Here is a 16,410-nt window from a genome sequence, read left to right as displayed (position 1 = left end):
AAAACTTAGAAAAAACTTTAAAAAATCTTTTCCAAGAATTATAGCATCGCTATTCAATTTTCGGTTTGCTTTTGAGTTTACTCCAGTTTTGATTATATATGACAGCAACCAAAGGTTTCAATTCAGAAGATTTTTGTGACAAATTAAGCATTGAGAATACATTTTTAATGCCACACTTTTTATGATCAATATTTGATTGACTAACAAAGTTGAAAAACCAAATATCTCATTTGCTGAGGACGAATGTGGGCTGTCAAGGCAAAATTGATCATTCTTTTCAGGACACGATAATGATTTGTTTCAGGGCCATGTGAATCCGACATGTTAAAAAGAGGCACGATCATTTTGTACCAAACTTCAATCATTGTCGCGATCATTGCTCAGAAATTGACAAAAACAGTTTGTAAACTCAATATATTGTTAAAGAAATTGTGTCTTATCATTCCCAGATGTTTCCCACCGTTTCACATTTTCAAGAGAATCGAAAAGTTTACTTCGAAGCGAAAAAATTGTAAACTTTGAACTATAGAAACCCGCAAGATCAAAAAGTTAGGACCCCAGTGGGGCTGGTAAACTAAGTGGGCCTGCGCCTACCCAATAGTGCTATTGTGGTTGTCGACTTTTGACCTTCAATTTGGACTCCAGGTTCAACGCCCACTAATCATCCATTTGTGCTTTTTATCCCATTTATGTTTTTCTAATTAGAGTTTATGGTCCCCCGTGTGACTCGAAATGGCTCGTGCAGACTTTCAGAAGCTCAAAAGAAATGGAAGAATACAAGCAAGCCTCTTGCTCTGAATATTAAGCTTTTTACTTTAAATTCTCAAAATTGTTGTTAAATGTTTAACCCTCAATAATCTGAAAGTATTTGCCTTTTTATTAATCCTTACATTACAGAACTTTGTGTGTTATCATAATTAAGCTACTACGGTCCAATTAGGACTTCGCAAACTATTCATATTAAGTATGCTAAAACTTAGCAACCTTCTTCGAAGAAAATCTAGTTTTTTCAAACTGTTATTTTATTGCTGCACAATATCAAGCAACTTATTGCAAATGTGATTAGTTCATTTGCTTCGAAACATTGTTAATAAAATGTTTCACAAAAAAACAGTGCTTACTCCCACTTGGAGCAGATTTCCCCTTTATGAAGCATAAAATTTAAAATTGACTGATTTTTAAGATATGTTTACTAAATGTTTGCTCTATAGAACAAACTGCAATGCCAACTATATTTGTCCTCAATCATTCCATTTCTTCTTCATGAACATAATCAACATTTCACAACATTGAGTTTATGTGAGAATCAAACTACAATTGACAAATTTACGAATGATTTCCATCAGGTGACATTTAAAAATTATTTAATATTTTACCTTTGGATTAAAGGAATTTCCTCTGCAATCGCCTTTATCAATTTAAATGTCACCAAACGTTTTTTCATCATCATAGTTGGTGTTGAATTATACAGTCAAGTTGACTGAATCTGTTAAAAGAAATTTTTCAAACAAAATTGGATTTAAATACAGTCTTTCAATTACTTTTTGTGGTTTTCCAAGCAGGCTGCATAACGGTTTTTAATTTTTATAAAATTTTGGCATCAGCAGTAACAATAGTTGTTGACGAAACTACTTTAAACGGAGCAATCCACTATTTCAGCAATACCTCAACCCAATGACTTTATTGTTTTCGCTTCTAACAGATGCTAACAGACGCATTTCTCGAGCAAACTTCAACCAATGTTTACGCAACGACGACAGTTTGCAGGAGTTGAAATGTAAGCAAATATATCCTTTAAAGTTCAAATTAGCGGATAATATGAAAAGAATTTATCGAAATTTTTCACACTTTCATCGTGTCTGTATCGTTTCCAACAACGTTTTCGTTTCTCTGCTTAAAAGAACTATCAGCTTTCATACGAAATTCTTCTGGCAAAATTATTCGACTTATTTTAGAACCATCACAACCAATTAGTGGTCTGCATTACTAGTCAATCAACGCTAAGTTTGAGGACCTATGACGATACATTGCAAACATTTTAATCAAATTTGCCAGAGGAACATTCTGATTGTCTTTTCTTTCGCCAAATTCTTAAAAAAATGAGACCTTGCTTTACACCTAAGATATAGTCAGAGAAAACAAATGATCTTTCTGCGAAATTATAATGGCCGTTTTAATAACGAATTTTCTAAAAAGCTATTTTGGCATTCTTACTAATTCACATATGAGTGACTACACCTCTCACATCAGCAATAAGAAATAACACTTTTCAAGTATTTTTCAAAGGAAAACCAAACAGCTGCACAAAATAGGATTAAAAATTGTTTTTTAATTAAATTTATCCACCTATTCTCCAAAAATGACCCCGATGGATTTGCAGAAACAAATTGGCAACAGTACCCTAATCATTTCAAAGTACAAAACATATAATACTCTTTCCACCGTCTTTTAGGAAAACCGGTGATCATGCATCAGATCCTTATACTTGGTTCGTCATCAAATCCTCTAAAAACAAGAAATCTCTTCAATTCACTTGTATTGTATTCAAATCACTAGTAAACGAATCCTATAATTTCAATAAAAAACAGATAAATTGGCGCAAAATAATTTATTTCCCAAAACTAAATACGATACTGCCAAGATTCTTCTTATTTAAACAAAATTTCTTCCAGCAGAACTACAAATAACTAATTTATCGACAAATAGGTTTTTCAATATTTTACAGCAGAGACCGCTCAAATTAAAGCGTCAAAATAATCAATATGCCAATCAATGTAAATCACTGTACCCATAACCCTTTTTAGCATCAAAATTTAATTCAAAATGGAGTATGGGTTCAATTATACAAAATTCCTATTCGGAGGTGGAATAAACTTATAACTACAATTAGAAAAAGATGTCGAAGAGCAGATTCAGACAAAAAGTAACAGAAAAATGATTAAAAAGTACAAAAAAGTTCCCATAGACAGAAAAAAGAAACAGGATTCAAATACATTTTCTATTCGATTAATTAAATAAAACCAAACCTTAGATTGCTCTACTTTAAGAAAATGCTTGATTTATGAATTTCAAGCACGTTATTTTAACCAAGTGGTTATATTTAATTTATACGTTTCAGATCCAAAAAATTACCATTTCGTTATACGATATCTTACAAAAATTTCGCTATTATAAGGCTCATATCATTTAGGCAAAAATCATGCAAGATTAATACAAAACGAGGAAAAAAGGAGGTCGCCTCAACAAATCAAAGAGTTCTTAAAATTTCGTAAGAGCAGGATAATTTCATTATAGGTCAGGACATTAAAAACACTAAGCGTCAACACCCACTTGTCATCGTCCAGATCCTCCTTAATAGAGGCAGCCTCGTATCCGTTCTTGTCAGAGGGAATCCAAACTAGTCTCTTGGCCATCCACTCTGCATTCTCAGCCACATCTGATATCATTGACCCAGTGCCACTCTGCTCCGGGGCACGCAACACGTCCAGCGCATCACCCCCACCCGGCATGTTGTAATATTCAATTAACTACTGTTTCAATTTTTTTGGTCAGATACCTTCTAGAATGTTATGACAATTGGAACTGTTTCCTCTTTTTGGGGAATCGATATTATCGTCAGTTGATATTTTAACACTACATTAATTGCAATTTCTTTTTAATCTCGATCAATGGTACAATGTGTAGAACAAAGATCAAACTCTAAATTTTCAAAAAATAGCCACTTCACTAATTCAAAGTTAGCATTTAGCAATCTCTGAATTCAATTCTCCAGCTATTATATATTTGGAGTAAAAATTGAGGGGATCTACAGTCCTTTTTTTTCTCCTTTTCCATTTCACATGTATCATACGTGTCTATTACGTGTATGGTACTCATACATTATGGTATAAAATTTGTAATATTTGGAACAAAATATTTAGGGAGCCAAAAATTGGGCGGCAGACCCCATCAATTCTTTCGACTTATAATAGCTCCCACTGAAAAAAACTGCACCACCCCGTCACTTTAAAACTCACATTTTATTTGAACGATTTAAGCTGATTGATAATTTAAAGTGTCCTTCCCTTAGCTATGATTGCAACGACCATTCCTAATTCTTATCGAGTCATATAAGTCAAACCCAAAATGACGCATTACTTTGTTCGTGACGTTTTATGGAACCAAAAAAACTTGTTCACGTGCGTTAGGAAACAGATCCTGGCAATAATACCGCTTCTAGAAACTCCACCAGCTTCTCGATTCGTATTTTATCAAAGATTTCTGAATAATTTCGGTACTTCAGTTGCTCAAATCAGTAAAACAATGTGCTTCGTTTTGTGCTAAGGAAGTAAATGTCAAATTGGTGGATCCAACAATATCTGAAATCAGCACACCTTTACTTTTTTAATAAAAATTAAGATTAACTCTTGCTTAGTTAAGGCTAGAAGCAACAGTAACAGCAGAACATAAGCTTCGAAGTATAAAAATAAGATAAAAGATAAATTACTTATGTGTCTAAGTGATTGATCGAGGACGCCAATAAGACAAGAGCGATACTTATTAGAATCAGAAAGCGGTATTTGAAAGTGGAGATTTAATCAATCGAAAGCAAACACGAATTGAATGTGATATCTTGAAGAAATGCCTCAACAAGCAATAACTGTGTTTCGGGTTTCCTGTTTGAAACCGAATTGGTTAAGCTGTTTGAACAATAAGCGACTTGATATACGAACAAGAGCAACAATATAATCTCAAATCACGCAATCACAATTCAACACTGAAATTGTTTTATGGCTATGTTGTACAAGTCGATGCAACAACGGTTAACAAAACAATGGTCTGAGTAATTTTAGCACCTGAGAGAAACAAATCTAACACACAAAACAACATGCTAAGTATCAACTAACAATTTATGCTCAAAGATCTCTTTCTATTTGTCGAATTCCAACTTTAACTTCAGATCTAACTTCAGAAATCTAACTTCAGATCTTAACATTGATAGCAATCCACTTAAAACTAGATTTCTAGCTCTACTTAAAATATCTAGCAACGATGCGTTGTACAACACGGAACAGAACTAAAACGTGTCTCTATTAGTCAACGGCTTCAAATGAACAAAACTCCAAATATGATTGTTTGCAGCTCCAAACCCAGGCTAGTTTAGTCAAACATCTCTTGCAACCAATTGGGGCTCAAAGCCCACAGTGACTTTGAATTCCGTGGCCATGTCAAATACTGAATACAAATTTCGTCTCTTCAAAAGTGGTTCTTCTTGTAAACTATTGAAGTTTTGAGGTACAAATTTCCGAATGTTATAATACACAATTGCACACATAATTCATGTATTGCATATCAATGAGTCCCAATACATCAATGTAGTTCCGAATACGATATGACTCTAGAGTCTGATCCATCATAATTTACACAAACTGTAGGCGGTCTCAAAGGCCGATCTCAGCAACTGCCAGCGAGGACGCGATACTGCTCACCGCAAAAGCCTCCTTGAATGGACTTCGCCCCAGCATTTGAGAAAAAAATAACAATAGAACTTTTTCTTCAATCTGTCAAATTTTGCCCTTAATCTCCTTTGGAGGTTGCAGCTTCAATAGCACTTTTGACTTCTTCGGTCAAGAAGTCTTTAAACACCTCAAACCTGAAACAAAAAAATGTGCATTTGAGTTTTAACTCGATTTTAAATATACTTTTAAAAAACTTGTTATCAAGATTAAAAGGCAATCAAAACACTCCTTTTTCCACACAAAAGAATTCAGATCCAAAAACAGAAAACAAATTCAAAGCAAATAATTAAAATTAACCACAGATTCAAAGGTATCTAATTGATATCATATTTAACTGTTAATTTTACAACCCAGACTTTCGTTTTCAAAAAGCGAAGAGTCATGCAAAAGCATTGAAATTATGCACCTTAGTCACCTACGAATTAGTCAAATAGTCACCTATGATTAAAGCTCTTCTCTAAGTGCATGTTTCTCCTAGACCCCAACTGACCACCTTCATCAAATTGAACAGAATAGATGACAGATGATATCCGTGAATGCAAGAGAGCCATGGCACACATAGCACACGGTTCATGTGTCAGCATAGCTGTATAACCTGTGCACAGATACTCCGCTTTAGCGCCTTCTGAAACAGCAACAAAATTATTAAAACTTTCTTAATTACTTTGTAACTCAAAAATTTATAAAAAAAATTGTCTTAGCTCTTATAAAAATCATTTTACGGAACCAGCCAAAACTTAAATGGGCGAGCCATCAGCACGATTCTCTCAAGATTTCACATCTAATAAGACTGAAAACAGAAATCTGGAAAAAAAATGAAAAAGTAGGATGAAATAGAACATACTGACATCGCGCAAATCGCTCTCAGACGGTTGACTAAATTCAACCTAGGATACGGGCTGAATTATAAAGACAACACGAAACCTTAATCTTGATCGAAAAATTTCCAGTTACCATAAGCAGTATTTGAGCATCTTCCAAAAAGGGACCGCTTAAATTACACGCAAATTATTTTGCCAGAAAATAGCCGCAATAGATTCGTAGATCGGCAGTCTAAAAAAAACAGAAAAAAGACAGACCAAAAAATTCGTCTTTTCATTGAAAGCTGATCTGTTATATTTTGATTAAAAATCTGTATAAGTTATTGCTGCCTCTTAGCTGATCTCAAATAACCTTCATTTAGAGTGACACACACCCAGTTGACCTTATCTCTTTGAATTAAAGTAAATAAAAGTAAATTTCAAAGTGAGGAAGTCATTTTTGAGAGTGAGGTAAGTCAATTGTGACCAAAAATTTAATCACGCGCATGAACAAAAAACTCGCTCCACTAAGAGCGAAAAATGACGTCACACGTGCAATTCAGTTGAAATTGCATGAACGAATGAACAAAAAGTGGCTGTGACGTCATATGGTCGTAACAAAAATCATGACGACGAAATAAAAAACATAGCAGGACAAGTCTTGACGCACAATTCAAAGAATTTTCATTGACTAAACAGAAAACTAGACCTAGAACGGACTATGAATGGATTGAAAAAAACCATTTAGAAAAAAATCCGATCCAAAAAATCGAAAAAAACAGTAAAAATCAAAGTGAAATTGCCGCATGTGAACAAAAAACCACTACCGATAAAGCGAATTTTTGTTCAAACACCGTATTCTCACTCTACTTTAAAATTAGAGCGAAAAAATTTCACGCCGCAAAACCACTCGCTTTTTCGCTCCATTTCCTGTTTCGGTGTGACCAAAATCACTACTCCATTTTGACTTCAAAAATCATGAAAATGTGTGAACAGATCTTAAAAGACAGCGCCCCAATACAATTCAAATTCTTTGAATTGTAAAAAACCAAGAGAAGGCCAATAATAGCCCCAGCTATCGCTGTGCGGCTATTAAAAACAACAATAATGTTCCAACAACAACAGAGTTCCGAACACGTCAACAAAAAAGCTCAAAGCCAAAGGCCAGCTGTCTTCCAATATTTTAATTTAGCTGATCAACCGTAATTCATTACCAGAGAATGCATAACGTCACAAAATGTCAGATTTAAGATTTTGAAGTATTTATCAAAGAATATCTGTCAATTTAAGGCGTTCAGAAATACAAAATTTTCGCCAATCCTTCAGATAAAAAGAAATCAGAAATGCATGGTTCTATAGGATAATGGCTATAAGGCACAAAAAACATTTCAATGAGCATTCACTGAGAACCGTGGCACCACATTACAAAACGCAATGATCGAATCTGATTTAAGACTACCCAATTTGAAGTCTTATCAGTGCAAGAATCAGTGTTTGCAGCCTGGAGAGTTATTGATTTCCTTAAGCAATCAAATGACTGATTCCGGGATGGGAGTAGTTGTTGTAGATGCTAGAGAAAACTGCGTTCGGATTGCCCGCTGGGCGAGATTTAGGCTTGACGTTCGCACATGGTCACCGGGTCGCTTCTTCGATTATTTCGATGATTTGAATATTATTGGGGGGCAATTCAAGGTCAGCAATTATCTGCGCCAGGTTTATTGCGACAAATTAATGCCTCTCCATTGATTGCAAGAACTTAGTTTCTATTCTCCTGGCAAGAGAAAAGCTACCAAAAGCTGAAAACTAATCGCATTCAATTTTGATTGCCTTGGGCTGAGGTAAACATCTTTTTCAGGGGGAAAAATCAAAATAAAAATTCTTCGGCAAATTCTGCAACATTATCGGCAAATTCCTACCAATTTGCGCATCCTTGGTTGCTGCTTTTCCGGACTATTTGAAATACAAGAGTAAATACATTGGTTTAGTTTAACATGAGCAGATCAACACCCATTTTTATTTAGGGAATTTAAGAAATGGAAGCGCTGTCAGCGTTCTTCGTCGATTCATTTTTATGTCTTTAAGTTCTTGATCCTCGGGATTTGAAAAAGGTTTTAAAACCTTCAAGTATCACTTAGTTTCAAAGGCACGTCTCCTCCAAACCACAACGTGCAGAAAAAAATTTTGCTGACCGCTTAAAATTTAATTCAAATTTTTGACTTTTTATCGTAATTTATTTCGCTCTTTGAACAGATTAAAAAAGGCCAAAGAGATTAATTCTACATACTTAGTAACGACGCATTTTCAGTAAAAATAAAGGTTAAAAAATATAATTTTTTTTTATGAATCAGTAAAACACTTTTTTTTAGCCAACTCTGGGCAATGCGCTTTTTGAAAACTTCAATCTCACGCCAATTTTTTTTTTTTTTTTGGGGGGGGGGGTCAATCAATTATGCGCATCCATCTATTTCTCAAACTAAAAAAGTGAATAGAATAAAAAGCCCAAAAATTGGATAGCTTTTCACTCCTTTTCGACTGCTTTTCTACATTTTCACATTCAATTTCAATCAAAGATATCTTTGTTACAAAAATCCCTAAATAGACAAATAGATTTTATTGACTTATTTTCAAGCTTAGTTTTAAAAAAGGCAACCTTTTTCGATATTTTAGATATTAAACTAAAGAAATGACCAATGTTTTTCTATTTGTCATGATTAATAAAAGATGTTGCCCGTGAAGTCTTTTACTCATTGAGCTTTCAAACGCACTCTCCTATTTCAGAATATCGAAAAACTTTTCAGGCAATAAATTGTCCATTCGAAATTCGTATGATCAATTAACTGACATGTATGGTTGCAATTAATTTCAATGTCACTCAATAAATTCAATCCCCAGTGGAAAATTGCAGACCAGTGACTCTATTAACTTTCCCCATCAAAATGATTGAAAAAAGTATGAATATTCGACTGTACAAACTTCTAATAAAAACTCAAAATTCCAACGCGGATTTATCAAGAACCGATCTGTAATCTCAAAATTTATTAAATATCAAACTGGTGAACGAAGCTTGATATAATGACCATCATACTGAAGTTCTCTCGTCCTATAAGCTGCTATTTTTGCTAAAGCTTTTGACGAAGTACCGCACAATGACCTGTTATATAAACTAAAACAAGTTGGTGCTGACAGATGTGTCCTCAAACTGGTGTTGGTGGATGTGTCCTCAAATTGTTACCAAATTACTTCAGGGACAGAAAACATCACGTACGCCTTGGTTGCACCAAATCAATGAAATTAGGTATAACTAGTATTGTCCCACAGAGTTCAATACTCGGACCAGTTGTGTTCTGATTAATCATCAACGACCTGACGGAGAAAATCACAAAAACTCTTACACATTTGCCGCTGATTTGAAACTTGTAATTAATAACAAAATATTATTCCACCTGAGCCAAAAGCGTTTAGAAAAATGGAACTCGAGAAATGGATGTAATTCGCTGAAAGGAAAAACCTTTTCCATCAATTTCGTGGTTTCAACAGAAACTTCGTCTTAAATAATGAATCCCTTAGCCCATCACAGTACTTGAAAGGCCTGGGCATCTACGTAGGTCATGATCAAACTTGAAACACACGCACAATGATTAAAAATAGGAAAAGCTGTAGAAACTCTACTTTAAAAAGCGCAAAACAGCTGTAAAGACCAACAGGAAAGTTAAAATGTGTTTATACAAGTCGATGACTCTGCCCATAACGTACGCGTCACCAAGCATTCACCTAACCAAGCAAACTATATACAAACCGGAAACAATCCAAAAGTCCTAAAATGGGTGCTAAATGATTCACAGCCTCACATCCGGAAATGCTAGTTACATGCAACCTGCTACCTATATCGCTCTGCTGCCAGATCCTAGACCTTCTGCAACTATCGAAGATTTGTCATAAAGACACATCAGTGCCATTTTTATGCGATGCCTCGTACAATAAAAGGGCACGGGTCTACACTTTCGAATTGCCAGAAGTCAGAACAGAAAAATATCGGACCGAATTTTGCTTGAGTTGTGAAACACGCAGAGTTGTGAATCATCTACCATCATACAAATTTGGCAATTTTACATGTCAAAATACAACGGAAACAACTCGCGCATATGGTTGTTTGCTTGCGATTGCCAAATGTACAGGAACTCTTGGAGCTCATTGAGTTTATAGGAGAGATCAGTCCAGTTTGCTGGGAATCCTCGACAACCTCAACAAAAACAACAACAAACGCATTCTCCTATTTCAGAAAATTGAAAAACTTTTTTATGAAATGGTAGACACTTTTCAGGCAATAAATTGTCCTTTAGAAAATCGTATGATCATTTAACTGGAAAACATGATTGCAGTTAATTGCAATATCAAACATAACCGACTAACGTCGGGCGAATTGCTCTCAAACGACCGGGGAGCGGTTGGCTTCGTCAACAGCTAGCCACGGTTTAGTGACCTCAGGGCACATCTTTATCCGGTCTCTGAAAACGAAAGTCAAATGGGTCAGACGAAAAATCGGCCAAGCAAAAAATTGCATTAAAGACAAACAGGGTAAATAAATTTGCTACAAATTGCTTTTGAGAGCAATTAACAATGGTTTCATAAAAAGTGCCTGTTAGATCAGTTATGATAAAAAACATTTCAACTATAACTCATTGATAAGGAGGATCAGTGATGATGACATTACGCAAAGAGGATGATGACATTACGCAAGACATTAATATCTTAAGAACCAATTCATTGTCTCAAGAGACTATCCGGTATCCCTGTTTCAAGCCAAAATTCGTTTCACAGGCTCAAAGATCCATACACTTGGAACAAACAAATTTTCTAAAAATTAATAAAACTGGAGTCATAAAAAATGTTGATCACCATCCCATTAACTCTAGAAATTATGCAGCAGCTTATTGTCAAACCTTGGAGGTTCGAGGTCCTCTGTTGCCGGAAAAAATCAATAACATGAAAATTTGCAAATATTTTTAAAAATTGCTTTAAATCGTGATATTAAAATCTTGAAGAACATTTCATTACATCTCTAAACTATGCAGTAATATAGTGTCAAGCCTTAGAGGAAGTTCCGAGGCCCTTGAGGCTAGGGAAACCTAAGAAATTTTAAATTAAAAAAAATTGCATGTTTTATAAAAAAAAACTTGCTATAACTTGTGATATTAAAAAGATGACAATTAATCCATGACCAACAAAAACTTTCCAGAAACTTATTATCCAACCCTAACGGAGGTTCCTTGGCTCTTGACGCTGAAAAAATCTAAAAAACAGCAAAAATTTTCAAAAAACTTGAAAAAAAGCAAGTTTCAAAAAATTGCTAAAATTTGTGACATTAAAAAGTTGAAAACATCCCTTAGGATGTTTTCTGGCCCCTGGGTCTGGAATGACCTAAATAAGGATAAAAAACGTCAAAAATTTGAAAAAATTGCACGCTTTGTCAAAAAATGCAAAAACTTGTGATGTTAAAATGTTGGAGGTTCTTTGACACCTAGGACTGATAAAAATCAAAATGTCAAAAATTTTCAAAATGCTTGAAAAAAATTGCAACAAAAGTATAAATTTGCGTTTTTAGCAGGCGGTTGTTCGTCAGTATCTAGCCACGGAGGGGAGGGGCACCGGGGCAGATTGGGGGGGGCAACAGCGCGGTGGGGGGGGGGGGTGGGGCAATAGGGGGGGGGGGGGGGAGGGGGGGGAGGTCAACAGTGGGGGTGTCTTCAACCTCTAAGAACCGCCCTTCACACCATAAGTATAAGTATAAGTCTCCAAAACAGTTTGAGCTGAGACAGAGCTGAAAGGCTCTAAGAGCACTTAATGCCCGCTGGGCGCTACCTGTTTATCCCGTTTTTGAGGACGAAAACTCGAAAGCGTCAGACGAAAAATCGGTCAAGCGAAAAATCGCATAAAGAAAGACCGACAGGACTAATTTTATTGCTACAAACTTCGTTTGAGAGCAATTAATCAATAATTTCAATCCCCGAAGTTATACTTACTTGATCCGAAGTCTTGAGAATTTTCAACAGATGAACATTCCACTAAATTGCAGGAAAACTCGAATGCACCACATCCTTCTAATTTTGCCATGACATCGATAGCCATCATAACACTGTGCGCCAATGTGTGATCTTCTAACTGCGAAGCAGACAAGGCAATTACCTTCTCAGAATTGATACAGACGATTGCAGTCACTAAATACATTAAATCAAGCCACAAGACGATTGGCAATTGATTATAGAAGGAACTGCCAGAACCAACTTATTGTTCGGTAAGAAGCAAAACAATGTCCAGCATGGAAAAATTTTCAAATGACATCTCTCACTCAAATAGATACTAACATAGATTAGGACAACTTGGAAGCATAGAGCAACGCTTCAGTATTACTGGAACCGTGGGTATCATGCAATCTCTCATAACAGAATCAATGAAATTCAACTCATTAGGAGCAAAATAGGTCCCATTCAATAGAGAGGTAAGTTTCTTGCTCCGGTGGAATGCACAAGGCCACATTTTATTTGCAATGTCATATTGTTCCTGAGTTTGCGGCACTCGAAGAGCTACTTCAACTTCCCGGAAGTCGCTCAAAATACTCCCAACATTAGAATTTTGAATATCTGCTTTACAAGCATCCCATTGATCAGACCGTGATACAATAACCTCCATTTTCTCGTTCCCTTTTCTAAGAATCTGAAACATAGATAACATCTTCAGCAACATATACGTTGCTTAAACATTTCTCGACATTCTAGGAAAAAAGCCGTTTAGCTTACTTTCAAATGAGGCAGACTTAATTCTGTCGAAAGGGACTTAAGAACCAAAAGAACCTTTTGGCAGTGTTGCTGGCAGTCAAAACTTGCAACAACAACGCAGGTTGTGGGAACTTCAAATATTGTGGAATCAAGAACCGGTTTCATAGGTAACTGAAAAGAAGTTTTCATCAGAATCAAAACTCAGATCAAAATTATAGTTTAGATCGGCAGCTTATTGGCAGCAATAGCTACGTTGACCTCAATAATCTTTTCATTATGGTACTACAACCTACTGCTAGCCTGATTGTTCTGATAAACTTAGTTTCATATTTACAAAATTGACTGATGATGCAACTTTGGTGCAATGACTTTAGGAGACTATTAAACTCTGGAAAGGCTACTGATTCTGGCGCTACTCTCTGGAGCTACTCTTTTCTGGCGCTACGTTCTACTGAGATATGTCGAAACTAACACGTGCAGTTGAAGAAAATTTTCTATGCAAAAACCGTAACCCTCCAGTAAAACGCAGATAAAAATCATTTGTAAACTTATTGTGTGAGTTCTAACACCTATGTATTGAAGTACTAAATTCTAATCTTCTATTACTAATACTTTTGCTGTTGTGGAAGGTCAATGCTGCTGATCACAAGGCATTGAAAGGGCAGCTCACCAAAGACTAGCTACACTGCTTGCTGAATGACATCTGCTACACAAAAAAGCAACGTCCTGAGGAGTGAAAAAATACATGATTACCTTAAAGTCAAGGATTTACTGCCGGTACCGTTTGACAAAGGCAACGGATTCTGCGTGATGAAGTCAATGTACAGAGAAAATCTTAAGGCTGTGCAAAACTCAGATCAGTTCCAAAAAATCGATGGAGTAAAGGATGAAATTGTTAATAACACTGAAACGGAAATAAATAAGAGCCTGCAACAACTGAGGAAGCTGGGAAAAATCAGAGAAAAAAACTTATCAAAGTGTTGGAGCTGAGCTCGCTAAGCTTGTGTAGGCGGGAAAATAGAAACAAAACACTTTCTTTTGTCCTAGTCATTTAATAGTTATAGTTCTAGTTCTAGTTACAGTTTGTCACGTGAGAAAAAAAGAAAAGGGGGAAAATAACAAAAAGCAACACACAGAACTCAACGTAGTAGCCGTAGAAAACGGCTGAAAGTATAACTCAGCAAAATATTGCAAAACAAATTGTCTTGAGCAGTAAATAACGTGTTACTGTGTCTTGAACTAGAAATATTCCTGAGCAGTAAATCGTTACTGTGTCTTGTATTCAAAATATTATTCTTGAGCAGTAAATTCTGTTACTGTGTCTTGCATCAACGAATTATTGGAGCTGAAATTCAACTGTTACAACCCCAACTTCTGGTATTCTCAACTTGTGAGTACAAACAGCAAAAGCCAATTTAGGTTTAAATTTAAATATTTTTGCACAAACAGGTCTTAGACATATATCTTTGTCTTCGATTTGTTTTCTCTATCGTATTGAACTGGCATACATAAAGAGATCCTGTATTGTGTGATCTGTAGCAACCCAGTTCAAATCGATAGTTGAAAAAACTAAGATCAGCGAATAATTATGAACTTAAATAGGTATGGCAACGGTAAGTACAGCAGAGCGGTTATAAAGTTACAAAAACGAACTGCATAAACGAAGTATCCGGACAGATTTTGTTATCCCTCAGAACGAACTGGGCGGTGTAAAACTATCTTTGTGATACACAAGGAGAGCAGCCGTTACATTTGGTCCGCCGACCCGGACAGTGGAATAAACTGCTGTCCAACCCCACAGTCGAAGTGACGAAGTCATCGACGAACGAGAGCAAAACCCAACAAGCATTTCAACAACACAAAGCCAATTAGGCAAAGCAAATAGGAACGTTGAAAAACAAAACTCAATTAAAGCAAACAAATAAAGGAGCTGTAGAGATTCAAGCTGCAGTCACGAAGTACACAAGAAGTGACTCCGTCACAGAGTCAAAGCGTTTTGGATCGACAGATCAACAACTTGCGAAACAACTGGATTGAGAAACAGGAAGAAGGATTTGAGCTCATTGAGAATCGAGATCGATCAAGCAAGCTCAAGACTGTATATCAGCAGATACTGCATTTGGACGACAGCATTCAAAAACTCGTGAATAAGAAAGCTGAGACTCTCCGAGACCCAGATAGTTCTTTAAAACGCAAACTTGAGACAGAAACATACTTTCAATATTTGGACGCAGAGTGGTTACCGTATATCCACGGAGTGACAAACATCTCAAGCCAGCAAAGCCAGTCAACTCTTCATGCCAATGAAGAGCAACCGCCTGCGAATAATGTGCATCAGTTATAACAAAACGTTGGAATTCCAGAGTTTAACCAAAACCATGGTAACACAAGCAATGCAACGACGAATACGGTTACACGGACAATCAACCAGGATACAGAAAATGCTTCGGAAGCATCTTCAGTGAAACGTCAGGTTGAAGAACGAATGAAGGAATTTGAAATTGAATTTGAAGCAAATTTGCAAATCGAACGAGCACAATTTGATCGAGAGAGGTTGGATCTAGGAATGCAAATGAAAGAACTAGAGATGCAACATCAGCTTCGGGAAAAAGAGCGAGACCTAGAGTGCCAATTGCAAAAAACAGCATTGGAGAAAGATGACTTGCGGTCTCAATCGACTAAGGTGCGTGACAAGTCACCTTTCAATTGGACCCCGAAAGGGAGAGATGTCTCGGAGTGGGCGAATTTGATGAACGACACGAGCAAGAGCTCGATTTGACGTCATCCCTGAACGGAATAAGCAGAGGCATTACCCATGGTACCCAAACTCTCGCGAACGCTCAGGAAGTGTTGAAGGGCGGGATATATCGCCGATAGCTGGAAGGCACTACAACACTGGACATTCAAGCAGTAGTTTACCAAAATTGAGGTTGAACAATTTTGACGGAAACCCGCTGGAGTGGCCTGAGAGGTCTAGCATGTTCATAGCAACAGTAGATAAACCCACGATTCCCGACTCAGAAAAAATGAGCCATTTGAAGACTCTGCTAACAAGCAAAGCAAAATCTGCAATCTCGGGAATGGGCTATTCTGGACAGTTTTATAGTGCTGCCTGGAACATTTTAGAAAGAAAATTTGGAAGACCGCATGTAATTATAGATGCGAAGCTCGAGAACCTACGAAAAGCTAATCAAGTGAAACCTCATGATTCAATTTTGCAGCCTGATTAATTTTTCTGTTATTGTATCTAACTTCGTGAACGTGCTTAAAGAGTACAAACATATTGGTGATTTGCAATCAAGTTCGACATTGTACATGGCAGTTGATAAGCTACCACAG

At 36.3% G+C, this 16,410-nt stretch overlaps 2 protein-coding genes across 12 annotated transcripts in view; both read right to left on the bottom strand.

The window, feature by feature from the left end:
- LOC142351925 (uncharacterized) overlaps positions 1–4,368 on the bottom strand; it is a 91,325-nt gene extending 86,957 nt beyond the window's left edge. For 9 of the 10 annotated variants that reach the window (XR_012760981.1, XR_012760979.1, XR_012760982.1 and 6 more), the window contains exons 1-2: positions 4,211–4,368; positions 3,331–3,559 (exon numbers count right to left, since the gene is read on the bottom strand). Coding sequence is in view for 6 of the 10 variants with exons in the window: in XM_075404185.1 (XP_075260300.1) it covers positions 3,331–3,509 (179 nt within the window). In the remaining 4 variants the exon portion in view is untranslated. The remainder of the gene's footprint in view (positions 1–3,330; positions 3,560–4,210) is intronic. The other variant, XM_075404184.1, reaches the window with a different exon arrangement.
- A 98-nt stretch (positions 4,369–4,466) lies between these two features.
- LOC142351926 (putative inactive tRNA-specific adenosine deaminase-like protein 3) lies at positions 4,467–13,468 on the bottom strand. 2 transcript variants are annotated; one of them, XM_075404191.1, is made up of 5 exons: positions 13,093–13,468; positions 12,661–13,027; positions 12,319–12,513; positions 5,937–6,123; positions 4,467–5,632 (listed from the first exon to the last, which is right to left on the bottom strand). In XM_075404191.1, exons 1-5 carry the CDS (start codon positions 13,258–13,260, stop codon positions 5,557–5,559), a joined length of 993 nt encoding a protein of 330 aa, XP_075260306.1. In that variant the 5' UTR covers positions 13,261–13,468; the 3' UTR covers positions 4,467–5,556. The 2 variants fall into 2 exon arrangements, with proteins under 2 accessions (XP_075260306.1, XP_075260307.1); XM_075404192.1 differs by having other exon boundaries at positions 12,661–13,009; positions 13,093–13,466.
- Between the last annotated feature and the right edge of the window lie 2,942 nt (positions 13,469–16,410).

Source organism: Convolutriloba macropyga, chromosome 13 (assembly GCF_964194025.1).
Source record: "Convolutriloba macropyga chromosome 13, txConMacr16.3, whole genome shotgun sequence".
In the NCBI taxonomy this organism is placed as follows: domain Eukaryota; kingdom Metazoa; phylum Xenacoelomorpha; order Acoela; family Convolutidae; genus Convolutriloba; species Convolutriloba macropyga.
Note: the sequence above shows the minus strand (reverse complement) of the source record. Positions and strands in the feature narration are given on the sequence as shown.